The 18,249-nt window shown below is 44.1% G+C and overlaps 1 protein-coding gene across 1 annotated transcript in view; it reads left to right on the top strand.

Annotated features, from left to right (window-relative positions):
- Positions 1–12,056: 12,056 nt before the first annotated feature.
- The window catches only part of ppl (periplakin), a 64,026-nt gene continuing 57,833 nt past the window's right edge, over positions 12,057–18,249 (top strand). Inside the window, exon 1 of the mRNA XM_031819958.1 lies at positions 12,057–12,272. Within this exon, the coding sequence (XP_031675818.1) occupies positions 12,223–12,272 (50 nt within the window). The 5' untranslated portion in view covers positions 12,057–12,222. The remainder of the gene's footprint in view (positions 12,273–18,249) is intronic.

Raw genomic sequence — 18,249 nt, 5'->3', positions numbered from 1 at the left:
CTTCACACACACAGCTTCACACACACAGCCTCACACACAGCCTCACACACACAGCCTCACACACACAGCTTCACACACACAGCTTCACACAAACAGCCTCACACACAGCCTCACACACACACACAGCCTCACACACAGCCTCACACACAGCCTCACACACACACACACACACACACACACACACACACACACAACCTCACACACAGCCTCACACACACAGCTTCTCACACACAGCCTCACACACAGCCTCACACACACTTCACTACACACAGCCTCACACACAGCCTCACACACAGCTTCACACACACAGCCTCACACACAGCCTCACACACACACACAGCCTCACACACAGCCTCACACACAGCCTCACACACACACACACACACACACACACACACAGCCTCACACACAGCCTCACTCACACAGCTTCTCACACACAGCCTCACACACAGCCTCACACACACTTCACTACACACAGCCTCACACACAGCCTCACACACAGCCTCACACACAGCCTCACACACACTCACTACACACAGCCTCACACACAGCCTCACACACAGCCTCACACACACTTCACTACACACAGCCTCACACACAGCCTCACACACAGCCTCACACACACTTCACTACACACAGCCTCACACACAGCCTCACACACACTTCACTACACACAGCCTCACACACAGCCTCACACACACTTCACTACACACAGCCTCACACACCCACACACAGCTTCACACACACACAGCCTCACACACACAGCTTCACACAAAGCCTCACACACACAGCTTCACACACACAGCTTCACACACACAGCCTCACACACACAGCCTCACACACAGCCTCACACACACAGCCTCACACACACAGCTTCACACACACAGCCTCACACACAGCCTCACACACAATTCACTACACACAGCCTCACACACAGCCTCACACACAGCCTCACACACACACACACACACACACACACACACACACACCCAGCCTCACACACAGCCTCACACACACAGCTTCTCACACACAGCCTCACACACAGCCTCACACACACAGCCTCACACATACAGCCTCAAACACAGCCTCACTCACACAGCTTCACACACACAGCCTCACACACAGCCTCACACACACAGCCTCACACACACAGCCTCACACACACACACAGCCTCACACACGTCTGAACATTAACACACACTTTCTCTTTCTCCCTTTTTGCTGTGGTCACAGACAGTCACACGGACACACAGTCACACACACACACAGACACACAGTCACACGGACACACAGTCACACACACACACAGACACACAGTCACACGGACACACAGTCATACAGTCACACGGACACACAGTCACACACACACAGACACACAGTCACACGGACACACAGTCATACAGTCACACACACACAGACACACAGACACAGTCACACAGACAGTCACACAGTCACAGTCACACAGTCACACAGACACACAGACACACAGACACACGGACACACGGACACACGGACACAGACACAGTCACACAGACACAGTCACACAGTCACACAGACACAGTCACACAGACACAGTCACACAGACACACAGACACAGTCATACAGACACAGTCACACAGACAGACACACAGACACAGTAACACAGTAACACAGGCACGGTAACAAAGTCACAGTAACACAGTCACACAGACAGTCACACAGTCACACAGTCACACAGACACAGTCACACAGACACACAGTTACACGGACACACAGTCACACACACACAGACGCAGTCACACAGACAGTCACATAGTCACACAGTCACACAGACACACAGACACACGGACACACAGTCACACACACACAGACACAGTCACACAGACAAAGTCACACAGTCACACAGACACAGTCACACAGACACAGTCACACAGACACACAGACACAGTCATACAGACACAGTCACACAGACAGACACACAGACACAGTAACACAGTAACACAGGCACGGTAACAAAGTCACAGTAACACAGACACAATAACACAGACACAGTCACACAGACACAGTCACACAGACACACAGACACAGTCATACAGACACAGTCACACAGACAGACACACAGACACAGTAACACAGTAACACAGGCACGGTAACAAAGTCACAGTAACACAGTCACACAGACAGTCACACAGTCACACAGTCACACAGACACAGTCACACAGACACACAGTTACACGGACACACAGTCACACACACACAGACGCAGTCACACAGACAGTCACATAGTCACACAGTCACACAGACACACAGACACACGGACACACAGTCACACACACACAGACACAGTCACACAGACACAGTCACACAGTCACACAGACACAGTCACACAGACACAGTCACACAGACACACAGACACAGTCATACAGACACAGTCACACAGACAGACACACAGACACAGTAACACAGTAACACAGGCACGGTAACAAAGTCACAGTAACACAGACACAATAACACAGTCACAGTAACACAGACACAGTAACACAGACACAGTAACACACCCCGTGATATGCAGCTGTTCAGGGAAGCTAGAAACCATTATACACAGGCAGTTAGAAAAGCCAAGGCTAGCTTTTTCAAGCAGAAATTTGCTTCCTGCAACACTAACTCAAAATCCACCATAATTGAGAATTTCAATAAGCATTTTTCTACGGCTGGCCATGCTTTCCACCTGGCTACTCCTACCCCGGACAACAGCACTGCACCCCCAACAGCAACTCGCCCAAGCCTTCCCCATTTCTCCTTCTCCCAAATCCATTCAGCTGATGTTCTGAAAGAGCTGCAAAATCTGGACCCCTACAAATCAGCCGGGCTAGACAATCTGGACCCTTTCTTTCTAAAATTATCTGCCGAAATTGTTGCCACCCCTATTACTAGCCTGTTCAACCTCTCTTTCGTGTCGTCTGAGAGTCCCAAAGATTGGAAAGCAGCTGCGGTCATCCCCCTCTTCAAAGGGGGGGACACTCTTGACCCAAACTGCTACAGACCTATATCTATCCTACCGTGCCTTTCTAAGGTCTTCGAAAGCCAAGTCAACAAACAGATTACCGACCATTTCGAATCTCACCATACCTTCTCTGCTATGCAATCTGGTTTCAGAGCTGGTCATGGGTGCACCTCAGCCACGCTCAAGGTCCTAAACGATATCTTAACCGCCATCGATAAGAAACATTACTGTGCAGCCGTATTCATTGATCTGGCCAAGGCTTTCGACTCTGTCAATCACCACATCCTCATCGGCAGACTCGACAGCCTTGGTTTCTCAAATGATTGCCTCGCCTGGTTCACCAACTACTTCTCTGATAGAGTTCAGTGTGTCAAATCGGAGGGTCTGCTGTCCGGACCTCTGGCCGTCTCTATGGGGGTGCCACAGGGTTCAATTCTTGGACCGACTCTCTTCTCTGTATACATCAATGAGGTGGCTCTTGCTGCTGGTGAGTCCCTGATCCACCTCTACGCAGACGACACCATTCTGTATACTTCCGGCCCTTCTTTGGACACTGTGTTAACAACCCTCCAGGCAAGCTTCAATGCCATACAACTCTCCTTCCGTGGCCTCCAATTGCTCTTAAATACAAGTAAAACTAAATGCATGCTCTTCAACCGATCGCTACCTGCACCTACCCGCCTGTCCAACATCACTACTCTGGACGGCTCTGACTTAGAATACGTGGACAACTACAAATACCTAGGTGTCTGGTTAGACTGTAAACTCTCCTTCCAGACCCATATCAAACATCTCCAATCCAAAGTTAAATCTAGAATTGGCTTCCTATTTCGCAACAAAGCATCCTTCACTCATGCTGCCAAACATACCCTTGTAAAACTGACCATCCTACCAATCCTCGACTTTGGCGATGTTATTTACAAAATAGCCTCCAATACCCTACTCAACAAATTGGATGCAGTCTATCACAGTGCAATCCGTTTTATCACCAAAGCCCCATATACTACCCACCATTGCGACCTGTACGCTCTCGTTGGCTGGCCCTCGCTTCATACTCGTCGCCAAACCCACTGGCTCCATGTCATCTACAAGACCCTGCTAGGTAAAGTCCCCCCTTATCTCAGCTCGCTGGTCACCATAGCATCTCCCACCTGTAGCACACGCTCCAGCAGGTATATCTCTCTAGTCACCCCCAAAACCAATTCTTTCTTTGGCCGCCTCTCCTTCCAGTTCTCTGCTGCCAATGACTGGAACGAACTACAAAAATCTCTGAAACTGGAAACACTTATCTCCCTCACTAGCTTTAAGCACCAACTGTCAGAGCAGCTCACAGATTACTGCACCTGTACATAGCCCACCTATAATTTAGCCCAAACAACTACCTCTTTCCCAACTGTATTTAATTTTAATTTATTTATTTTGCTCCTTTGCACCCCATTATTTTTATTTCTACTTTGCACATTCTTCCATTGCAAAACTACCATTCCAGTGTTTTACTTGCTATATTGTATTTACTTTGCCATCATGGCCTTTTTTGCCTTTACCTCCCTTCTCACCTCATTTGCTCACATTGTATATAGACTTGTTTATACTGTATTATTGACTGTATGTTTGTTTTACTCCATGTGTAACTCTGTGTCGTTTTATCTGTCGAACTGCTTTGCTTTATCTTGGCCAGGTCGCAATTGTAAATGAGAACTTGTTCTCAACTTGCCTACCTGGTGAAATAAAGGTAAAATAAATAAATAAATAAAAACACAGACACGGTAACACAGACACAGTAACACAGGCACGGTAACACAGACACAGTAACACACGTCTCTAATGACTAACTGGTTCTGGTTGTGTTCAACGTCATCAGTTCCTCTGGCTCTTCCTTTCAGCAGATAGTGGTGTTTCCTGACCGCTCTCACTCTCTCTCTCTCTCACACACACACACACACACACACACACACACACACACACACACACACACACACACACACACACACACACACACACACACACACACACACACACACACACACACACAGGGGCCAGGGAGCAGAGCTACATATAATCACAGGCTGCAGACATGACAGTGTAAACAGTGGTAGCATTCCAAATGTCACCCTAGTCCCTTTATAGTGCACTACTTTAGACCAGGACCCATAGGGGTCTGTTCCCTTTATAGTGCACTACTTTAGACCAGGACCCATAGGGGTCTGTTCCCTTTATAGTACACTACTTTAGACCAGTGCCATAAGCGTCTGTTCCCTATATAGTGCACTACTTTAGACCAGGACCCATAGAGAATAGGGTGCCGTTTGGGATGCACCCTTGGTGTAGTGCTGACTCTTTGTTTAAATTTCTGTTCTCTCTCTCTCTCTCTCACAAGAAGACACACATGGCCTAGTTAGGATGAGAAGACTCCTGAAACTTGAGTCATATCACTGTCCCACTCAGACACACACAGTGTGAGGAGGCTGTGGCAGGTCAGACAGGCTCTGCCAGTCCTTTTGAAGAGTCACTCCCTCTCCCAAACAAACACAAACACACACCCCAAGGGAGTGTCCTTGTCGTCGAGTCACACTTGGGTTCCATAGCTGAGGGAGGAGTAACATATGCTGTTCTGTCTCCATGGTTACAATGTAGCTACCCCACCATTGGTCAACTAGAACCATGGTCAACACTGTGACACTATATTATGACACACTATAACTCCTCCCCCTCAGAACCATGGTCAACACTGTGCCACTATATTATGACACACACTATAACTCCTCCTCCTCAGAACCATGGTCAACACTGTGACACTATATTATGACACACACTATAACTCCTCCCCCTCAGAACCATGGTCAACACTGTTACACTATATTATGACACACACTATAACTCCTCCCCCTCAGAATCATGGTCAACACTGTGCCACTATATTATGACACACACTATAACTCCTCCTCCTCAGAACCATGGTCAACACTGTGACACTATATTATGACACACACTATAACTCCTCCCCCTCAGAACCATGGTCAACACTGTGCCACTATATTATGACACACACTATAACTCCTCCCCCTCAGAACTATGGTCAACACTGTGCCACTATATTATGACACACTATAACTCCTCCCCCTCAGAACCATGGTCAACACTGTGACACTATATTATGACACACACTATAACTCCTCCCCCTCAGAACCATGGTCAACACTGTGCCACTATATTATGACACACACTATAACTCCTCCCCCTCAGAACTATGGTCAACACTGTGACACTATATTATGACACACACTATAACTCCTCCCCCTCAGAACCATGGTCAACACTGTGACACTATATTATGACACACACTATAACTCCTCCCCCTCAGAACCATGGTCAACACTGTGACACTATATTATGACACACTATAACTCCTCCCCCTCAGAACCATGGTCAACACTGTGACACTATATTATGACACACACTATAACTCCTCCGCCTCAGAACCATGGTCAACACTGTGACACTATATTATGACACACTATAACTCCTCCCCCTCAGAACCATGGTCAACACTGTGACACTATATTATGACACACACTATAACTCCTCCCCCTCAGAACCATGGTCAACACTGTGACACTATATTATGACACACTATAACTCCTCCTCCTCAGAACCATTGTCAACACTGTGACACTATATTATGACACACACTATAACTCCTCCCCCTCAGAACCATGGGCAACACTGTGACACTATATTATGACACACACTATAACTCCTCCCCCTCAGAACCATGGTCAACACTGTGACACTATATTATGACACACACTATAACTCCTCCCCCTCAGAACCATGGTCAACACTGTGCCACTATATTATGACACACACTATAACTCCTCCCCCTCAGAACTATGGTCAACACTGTGACACTATATTATGACACACACTATAACTCCTCCCCCTCAGAACCATGGTCAACACTGTGACACTATATTATGACACACACTATAACTCCTCCCCCTCAGAACCATGGTCAACACTGTGACACTATATTATGACACACTATAACTCCTCCCCCTCAGAACCATGGTCAACACTGTGACACTATATTATGACACACACTATAACTCCTCCGCCTCAGAACCATGGTCAACACTGTGACACTATATTATGACACACTATAACTCCTCCCCCTCAGAACCATGGTCAACACTGTGCCACTATATTATGACACACACTATAACTCCTCCTCCTCAGACCCATGGTCAACACTGTGACACTATATTATGACACACACTATAACTCCTCCCCCTCAGAACCATGGTCAACACTGTGACACTATATTATGACACACACTATAACTCCTCCCCCTCAGAACCATGGTCAACACTGTGCCACTATATTATGACACACACTATAACTCCTCCTCCTCAGACCCATGGTCAACACTGTGACACTATATTATGACACACACTATAACTCCTCCCCCTCAGAACCATGGTCAACACTGTGCCACTATATTATGACACACACTATAACTCCTCCCCCTCAGAACTATGGTCAACACTGTGACACTATATTATGACACACACTATAACTCCTTCCCCTCAGAATCATGGTCAACACTGTGCTACTATATTATGACACACACTATAACTCCTCCACCTTAGAACCATGGTCAACACTGTGACACTATATTATGACACACACTATAACTCCTCCCCCTCAGAACCATGGTCAACACTGTGACACTATATTATGACACACACTATAACTCCTCCCCCTCAGAACCATGGTCAACACTGTGCCACTATATTATGACACACACTATAACTCCTCCCCCTCAGAACTATGGTCAACACTGTGACACTATATTATGACACACACTATAACTCCTCCCCCTCAGAACCATGGTCAACACTGTGACACTATATTATGACACACACTATAACTCCTCCCCCTCAGAACCATGGTCAACACTGTGACACTATATTATGACACACACTATAACTCCTCCCCCTCAGAACCATGGTCAACACTGTGACACTATATTATGACACACACTATAACTCCTCCCCCTCAGAACCATGGTCAACACTGTGCCACTATATTATGACACACACTATAACTCCTCCCCCTCAGAACCATGGTCAACACTGTGACACTATATTATGACACACTATAACTCCTCCCCCTCAGAACCATGGTCAACACTGTGACACTATATTATGACACACACTATAACTCCTCCCCCTCAGAACCATGGTCAACACTGTGACACTATATTATGACACACACTATAACTCCTCCCCCTCAGAACCATGGTCAACACTGTGACACTATATTATGACACACTATAACTCCTCCCCCTCAGAACCATGGTCAACACTGTGACACTATATTATGACACACACTATAACTCCTCCCCCTCAGAACCATGGTCAACACTGCCACTATATTATGACACACACTATAACTCCTCCCCCTCAGAACCATGGTCAACACTGTGCCACTATATTATGACACACACTATAACTCCTCCCCCTCAGAACCATGGTCAACACTGTGACACTATATTATGACACACACTATAACTCCTCCCCCTCAGAACCATGGTCAACACTGTGACTCTATATTATGACACACTATAACTCCTCCCCCTCAGAACCATGGTCAACACTGTGACACTATATTATGACACACACTATAACTCCTCCCCCTCAGAACCATGGTCAACACTGTGACACTATATTATGACACACTATAACTCCTCCCCCTCAGAACCATGGTCAACACTGTGACTCTATATTATGACACACTATAACTCCTCCCCCTCAGAACCATGGTCAACACTGTGACACTATATTATGACACACACTATAACTCCTCCCCCTCAGAACCATGGTCAACACTGTGACACTATATTATGACACACTATAACTCCTCCCCCTCAGAACCATGGTCAACACTGTGACACTATATTATGACACACACTATAACTCCTCCCCCTCAGAACCATGGTCAACACCGTGACACTATATTATGACACACACTATAACTCCTCCCCCTCAGAACCATGGTCAACACTGTGACACTATATTATGACACACTATAACTCCTCCCCCTCAGAACCATGGTCAACACTGTGACACTATATTATGACACACACTATAACTCCTCCCCCTCTGAACCATGGTCAACACTGTGCCACTATATTATGACACACACTATAACTCCTCCCCCTCAGAACCATGGTCAACACTGTGCCACTATATTATGGCACACACTATAACTCCTCCCCCTCAGAACCATGGTCAACACTGTGCCACTATATTATGACACACACTATAACTCCTCCCCCTCAGAACCACTATATTATGACACACACTATAACTCCTCCCCCTCAGAACCACTATATTATGACACACTATAACTCCTCCCCCTCAGAACCACTATATTATGACACACACTATAACTCCTCCCCCTCAGAACCACTATATTATGACACACTATAACTCCTCCCCCTCAGAACCACTTTATTATGACACACACTATAACTCCTCCCCCTCAGAACCACTATATTATGACACACACTATAACTCCTCCCCCTCAGAACCACTATATTATGACACACACTATAACTCCTCCCCCTCAGAACCACTATATTATGACACACACTATAACTCCTCCCCTCAGAACCAGTATATTATGACACACACTATAACTCCTCCCCCTCAGAACCACTATATTATGACACACTATAACTCCTCCCCCTCAGAACCACTATATTATGACACACTATAACTCCTCCCCCTCAGAACCACTATATTATGACACACTATAACTCCTCCCCCTCAGAACCACTATATTATGACACACTATAACTCCTCCCCCTCAGAACCACTATATTATGACACACTATAACTCCTCCCCCTCAGAACCACTATATTATGACACACTATAACTCCTCCCCCTCAGAACCACTATATTATGACACACTATAACTCCTCCCCCTCAGAACCACTATATTATGACACACACTATAACTCCTCCCCCTCAGAACCACTATATTATGACACACTATAACTCCTCCCCCTCAGAACCACTATATTATGACACACTATAACTCCTCCCCCTCAGAACCACTATATTATGACACACACTATAACTCCTCCCCCTCAGAACCACTATATTATGACACACACTATAACTCCTCCCCCTCAGAACCACTATATTATGACACACTATAACTCCTCCCCCTCAGAACCACTATATTATGACACACACTATAACTCCTCCCCCGCAGAACCACTATATTATGACACACACTATAACTCCTCCCCCTCAGAACCACTATATTATGACACACTACTTCTGATCAACTGGTCCAACATTTAAATGTAATTGTTTTATGTATTTTTTATTTAACCTTTATTTAGCTAAGTCTTAAGAACAAATTCTTATTTACAATGACGGCCTACCCCGGCCAAACCCGGCCTACCCCGGCCTACCCCGGCCAAACCCGGACAACGCTGGGCCAATTGTGCACCGCCCTATATGACTCCCAATCACGGCCGATTGTGATACAGCCTGGATTCGAACCAGGGTGTCTGTAATGAAGCCTCAAGCACTGAGATGCAGTGTATCAATGTATTACACCTTGACCTGTAGCCAATATATCAACGTATTACAGTCTGACCTGTAACCAATATATCAATGTATTACACCCTGACCTGTAACCAATATATCAATGTATTACACCTTGACCTGTAGCCAATATATCAACGTATTACAGTCTGACCTGTAACCAATATATCAATGTATTACACCCTGACCTGTAACCAATATATCAATGTATTACACCCTGACCTGTAACCAATATATCAATGTATTACAGTCTGACCTGTAACCAATATATCAATGTATTACAGTCTGACCTGTAACCAATATATCAACGTATTACACCCTGACCTGTAGCCAATATATCAATGTATTACAGTCTGACCTGTAACCAATATATCAACGTATTACACCCTGACCTGTAGCCAATATATCAATGTATTACACCCTGACCTGTAACCAATATATCAATGTATTACACCCTGACCTGTAACCAATATATCAACGTATTACACCCTGACCTGTAGCCAATATATCAACGTATTACACCCTGACCTGTAACCAATATATCAATGTATTACAGTCTGACCTGTAACCAATATATCAATGTATTACAGTCTGACCTGTAGCCAATATATCAATGTATTACAGTCTGACCTGTAACCAATATATCAATGTATTACAGTCTGACCTGTAACCAATATATCAACGTATTACACCCTGACCTGTAGCCAATATATCAATGTATTACAGTCTGACCTGTAACCAATATATCAACGTATTACACCCTGACCTGTAACCAATATATCAATGTATTACAGTCTGACCTGTAACCAATATATCAACGTACTACACCCTGACCTGTAGCCAATATATCAACTTATTACACCCTGACCTGTAACCAATATATCAACGTATTACAGCCTGACCTGTAACCAATATATCAACGTATTACAGCCTGACATGTAGCCAATATATCAATGTATTACAGTCTGACCTGTAACCAATATATCAACGTATTACACCCTGACCTGTAGCCAATATATCAATGTATTACAGTCTGACCTGTAACCAATATATCAACGTATTACACCCTGACCTGTAACCAATATATCAACGTATTACACCCTGACCTGTAATAACAATGTTATAGATTTGCTTTTGAACACTGCTTTGACTGCTCTCTCAAACACTGGTAGTTGATTTTCATCTGAGCAAATGGCAATGTGTTGATAACATAGTAGCAATGTTCATACCTAAAAGATGCGGTATCCACCTGTAACCTGTATGGAAAAGCATAAAACCAGCCCCGCCCACGCGTTCATAGGTGACAGGTATGCAACACATACAGGGAGAAATCAACAGGCACCCCCCTCCTTTACTGCGGATCAGTTTGCCTGTGTTGACTGACTGCTGGAAGGAATTAGCACTAGTGGGCGTCGCCGAATCTCATCATTTGACTTTGCCATTTGTGTGTGTGGAGCGTACTGGGGCATACCTACCTGTCCGAGGAAGAGAGAGAACATACCAGAGAACTCAGAAAGACTCCTCACCTCTCCCCGCGGGATATCTTCACAGAGAGAAGCACAAGAAGAGACAGGTGTTTACGCGAGAAGAATCCGAGTCGTCCCGCTGGCAAAATGTTCAAGAAAAAACCCTCGAAGAGCGTGACCATCACGCAAACGAAAAAGTGAGTAGTCGTTTCTATGTTGAAGGTTTTCTTGGTGGTTATAGATAGCGAGTTGTAACTTTGTAATCACTGTGCAAGTTTCTTTTAATGTCGCATTAGGAAAGATAAAGTGAAGTTGGGACGTTTGACAAAGTGACAACACTGTCACTATGCTTCAGGATTATATTTATGATCGTTTATGATAATGCGTATTTTATAACTTGACGACACTTCTGGGACATTGTAGGGCTATGTAATACAATAAATTAAGCCACGTTGCATGGGGGAGTTAAGTCATATTTCAAAGTTTATACAACTCTGGGAAATGGCTTGTAATAAATAAACCCTATATAGTGCACTACTTTTGACTAGAGCCCTATGGCCAATGGCACCCTATTCCCTAATTAGTGCACTACTTTTGACCAGAGCCCTTTGGGAATAGGGAGCCGTTTGGGACAAAGCCTTAATGGGAGGCTCATCATTGACTTCAGTAAAGAAGGGAATGTATCTTGTCTGATATCGAAGGAAAGGCCGAGGAAGCTGCTTAAAACTGTTTCTAGTTTTTAGTGAATGAGGCTTTTATGTTTCAACATATGAGTCAGACACAATGTTGGAATAATGAAAACCACACACATTGTGTGTGTGTGGGCGTGTGTGTGCGTGCTTGCGTGCATATGTGTGGGTGTGGGCGTGTGTAATTTATGTGTAGGGTTGCAAAATTCTTGAAACTGGTTGTAGGATTAATGGAATCAAGAGAATGGACACATGGGCCCAGTTCCATTTAGGTTCCTAGTACCTTCCCTTAGCTCCTACTCCTTCACATATCTATTAATTCATACTGGAGGGCCTAGGGACCCTAATGGATCTGATCTGGGCCTTTGTTGTTTGGGAAGTTCATATTTGAAGGAGTTTGGGTCTAGGAAGGGTTTGTCTGATCTGGGCCTTGGTTGCTGGGAAGTTCATATTTGAAGGAGTTGGGGTCTAGGAAGGGTTTGTCTGATCTGGGCCTTGGTTGTTGGGAAGTTCATCTGGATCTCATCCCTCCCACCATACCCCCAATGACTCATAGTTACCTTCTGGTTACAATTTGTCCCTCTCTCCCTCTCCTTGGAAATACTGTACTCCTTATTCGGAGAGATGTGTGTCCAACACTCCTATAGACAGACTAGAAATCACTGGCCACATTGATAATGTTTACATATCTTGCTTTATCCATCTCATATGTATATACTGTATTCTATACTATTCTACTGTATCTTAGTCCGTGCATTACTCATCTCATATGTATATACTGTATTCTATATTATTCTACTGTATCTTAGTCTATGCATTACTCATCTCATATGTATATACTGTATTCTATACTATTATACTGTATCTTAGTCTATGCATTACTCATCTCATATGTATATACTGTATTCTATACTATTCTACTGTATCTTAGTCCATGCATTACTCATCTCATATGTAGATACTGTATTCTATACTATTCTACTGTATCTTAGTCCATGCATTACTCATCTCATATGTAGATACTGTATTTTATACTATTCTACTGTATCTTAGTCCATGCATTACTCATCTCATATGTAGATACTGTATTCTATACTATTCTACTGTATCTTAGTCCATGCATTACTCATCTCATATGTAGATACTGTATTCTATACTATTCTACTGTATCTTAGTCCATGCATTACTCATCTCATATGTAGATACTGTATTTTATACTATTCTACTGTATTTTAGTCCATGCATTACTCATCTCATATGTAGATACTGTATTTTATACTATTCTACTGTATTTTAGTCCATGCATTACTCATCTCATATGTAGATACTGTATTTTATACTATTCTACTGTATTTTAGTCCATGCATTACTCATCTCATATGTATATACTGTATTTTATACTATTCTACTGTATTTTAGTCCATGCATTACTCATCTCATATGTATATACTGTATTTTATACTATTCTACTGTATTTTAGTCCATGCATTACTCATCTCATATGTATATACTGTATTTTATACTATTCTACTGTATTTTAGTCCATGCATTACTCATCTCATATGTATATACTGTATTCTATACTATTCTACTGTATCTTAGTCCATGCTTTACTCATCTCATATGTATATACTGTATTCTATACTATTCTACTGTATCTTAGTCCATGCATTACTCATCTCATATGTATATACTGTATTCTATACTATTCTACTGTATCTTAGTCCATGCATTACTCATCTCATATGTATATACTGTATTCTATACTATTCTACTGTATCTTAGTCCATGCATTACTCATCTCATATGTATATACTGTATTCTATACTATTCTACTGTATCTTAGTCCATGCATTACTCATCTCATATGTATATACTGTATTCTATACTATTCTACTGTATCTTAGTCCATGCATTACTCATCTCATATGTATATACTGTATTCTATATTATTCTACTGTATCTTAGTCTATGCATTACTCATCTCATATGTATATACTGTATTCTATTCTACTGTATCTTAGTCTATGCATTACTCATCTCATATGTATATACTGTATTCTATTCTACTGTATCTTAGTCTATGCATTACTCATCTCATATGTATATACTGTATTTTATTCTACTGTATCTTAGTCTATGCATTACTCATCTCATATGTATATACTGTATTCTATACTATTCTACTGTATCTTAGTCCATGCTTTACTCATCTCATATGTATATACTGTATTCTATTCTACTGTATCTTAGTCTATGCATTACTCATCTCATATGTAAATACTGTATTCTATATTATTCTACTGTATCTTAGTCTATGCATTACTCATCTCATATGTAAATACTGTATTCTATATTATTCTACTGTATCTTAGTCTATGCATTACTCATCTCATATGTAAATACTGTATTCTATACTATTCTACTGTATCTTAGTCCATGCATTACTCATCTCATATGTAAATACTGTATTCTATATTATTCTACTGTATCTTAGTCTATGCATTACTCATCTCAAATGTAAATACTGTATTCTATATTATTCTACTGTATCTTAGTCTATGCATTACTCATCTCATATGTAAATACTGTATTCTATATTATTCTACTGTATCTTAGTCTATGCATTACTCACCTCATATGTATATACTGTATTCTATATTATTCTACTGTATCTTAGTCCATGCATTACTCATCTCATATGTATATACTGTATTCTATTCTACTGTATTTTAGTCCATGCCGCTCTGACATCGCTCGTCTGTATGTGTATATATTGTTAATTCCATTCCTTTACTTAGATTTGTGTGTATTGGGTATATGTTGTGAAATTGTTAGATATTTTAGCAATAAGTCCCAAGGGGGTGTGGTGTATATGGCAAATATACCATGGCTAAGGGCTGTTCTTACGCACGACGCAACGAGGAGTGCCTGGATACAGCCCTTAGCTGTGGTATATTGGCCACATAGCACAAACGCCCGAGGTGGCTTATTGCTATTATAAACTGGTTACCAACATAGAGCAGTAAAAATCCATGTTTTATCATACCCGTGGTATACGGTCTGATATACCACAGCTGTCAGCCAATCAGCATTCAGGGTTCGAACCACCCTGTTTACAATACTTGTTAGATATTACTGCACTGTTGGAGATAGAAGCTCAAGCATTTCGCTCCACCCGCAATAACATCTACTAAACACGTGTATGTGACCAATAACATCTGATTTGATCTGAACCGCTAGGCTAGCCATCTTATTGCTATGACTGTGTCATAAGAACTCTCACGAATGTACTTTCCAGGACATTCTATAGGCGTACTCTTTCCTTTAGGCCAGGGTTACCCAGACTCTGTCCTAACACGCTACACAGCCCATTCAACTAACCAACTCATCATCCAGCGTTGATCATTTAAATCAGCTGTGTAAAACACACACTACGGCTGGTAAAAAAAAATACATAGCGCTGCATTAGGGCCCTTTCAATGTGGCCTTTGAACTCACACACACACACACACACACACACACACACACACACACACACACACACACACACACACACACACACACACACACACACTGTCAAGTGTGAAAGGTTTGGTTTAATAAAGGAGGATACACACTGTATTAGCCTGAGGCCTCTTTGTTCTATACAGGACGATACGCGATGTATGACCCTAATGCCTCACATTAAGTCCTACAGTGAGAGCTGGGCAATGAATCTAAAGAGAACCATTTGTGGCTCACATTAAGTCCTACAGTGAGAGCTGGGCTGTGAATCTAAAGAGAACCATTTGTGGCTCACATTAAGTCCTACAGTGAGAGCTGGGCTGTGAATCTAAAGAGAACCATTTGTGGCTCACATTAAGTCCTACAGTGAGAGCTGGGCTGTGAATCTAAAGAGAACCATTTGTGGCTCACATTAAGTCCTGCAGTGAGAGCTGGGCTGTGAATCTAAAGAGAACCATTTGAATGTCCACTACTCAGATTATGCATCTCATATGTTAGCTTTTCATGCAGTAGCAGTTGTAGGGAGAATGTATGTTGTAAGACGCACTCAGGACTGGACAGTTAGGAGTCTATTCATCAGCATATATCAGGAAAGGAAAGCCACCCCCATCCTCATTAGTGAGTTGGAGAGAAATGACTGACCAATAATAACATCCCTCCTTCATCCCTCCCCTCCCCACTCCACCATCCACCCCCACTCCTCCATCCTGCCCCACTCCTCCATCCCTCATCCACCTCCACTCCTCCATCTTCCCCCACTCCTCCATCCCTCATCCACCCCCACTCCTCTATCCACCCCCACTCCTCTATCCACCCCCACTCCACCATCCACCCCCACTCCTCCATCCACCTCCACTCCTCCATCCACCTCCACTCCTCCATCCACCCCCACTCCTCCATCCACCTCCACTCCACCATCCACCCCCACTCCTCCATCCCTCATCCACCCCCACTCCTCTATCCACCCCCACTCCACCATCCACCCCCACTTCTCCATCCACCCCCACTCCTCCATCCACCCCCACTGCTCCATCCACCCCCACTCCTCCATCCACCTCCACTCCTCCATCCCTCATCCATCCATCCTCCATCCATCCATCCACCCCCACTCCTCCATCCACCCCCACTCCTCTATCCACCCCCACTCCTCCATCCACCTCCACTCCTCCATCCCTCATCCATCCCACTCCTCCATCCACCTCCACTCCTCCATCCCTCATCCACGCCCACTCCTCCATCCACCCCCACTCCTCCATCCACCCCCACTCCTCCATCCACCCCCACTCCTCCATCCACCCCCACTCCTCCATCCTCCCCCACTCCTCCATCCCTCGTCCACCCCCCACTCCTCCATCCTCCTCCACTCCTCCATCCACCCCCACTCCTCCATCCACCTCCACTCCTCCATCCACCCCCACTCCTCCATCCACCTCCACTCCTCCATCCACCCCCACTCCTCCATCCACCCACACTCCTCCATCCTCCCCCACTCCTCCATCCCTCATCCACCCCCACTCCTCCATCCACCTCCACTCCTCCATCCACCCCCACTCCTCCATCCACCCCCACTCCTCCATCCACCCCCACTCCTCCATCCCTTCCCCATCCACCCCACTCCTCCATCCCTTCCCCATCCACCCCCACTCCTCCACCCCTCATGTCATTTTGCCCCAGTTGGAACCAGGGGCATCATGGCATTTTGCCCCAGTTGGAGCCAGGGACATCATGTCATTTTGCCCCAGTTGGAGCCAGGGACATCATGTCATTTTTCCCCAGTTGGAGCCAATGCCAGTTTCACAAGAATCCAGCCGTTTGTCAGTGGTTGAAAACACCCAGACTCTTTGCACAGTGTGCAATGCAATCACGCTGACTTTTGAGTAGATATGGCAAGGACTATAATTTATGATTTAATTAAAATGTCAAGCCGGGGCATGGAAACCTCAACATATGATTGAATCAAACTATGAATGCCTTGAAA

The sequence above is a fragment of the Oncorhynchus kisutch genome, unplaced genomic scaffold, assembly GCF_002021735.2.
Source record: "Oncorhynchus kisutch isolate 150728-3 unplaced genomic scaffold, Okis_V2 scaffold2905, whole genome shotgun sequence".
In the NCBI taxonomy this organism is placed as follows: domain Eukaryota; kingdom Metazoa; phylum Chordata; class Actinopteri; order Salmoniformes; family Salmonidae; genus Oncorhynchus; species Oncorhynchus kisutch.
This window is presented reverse-complemented; position numbering and strand designations above follow the sequence as displayed.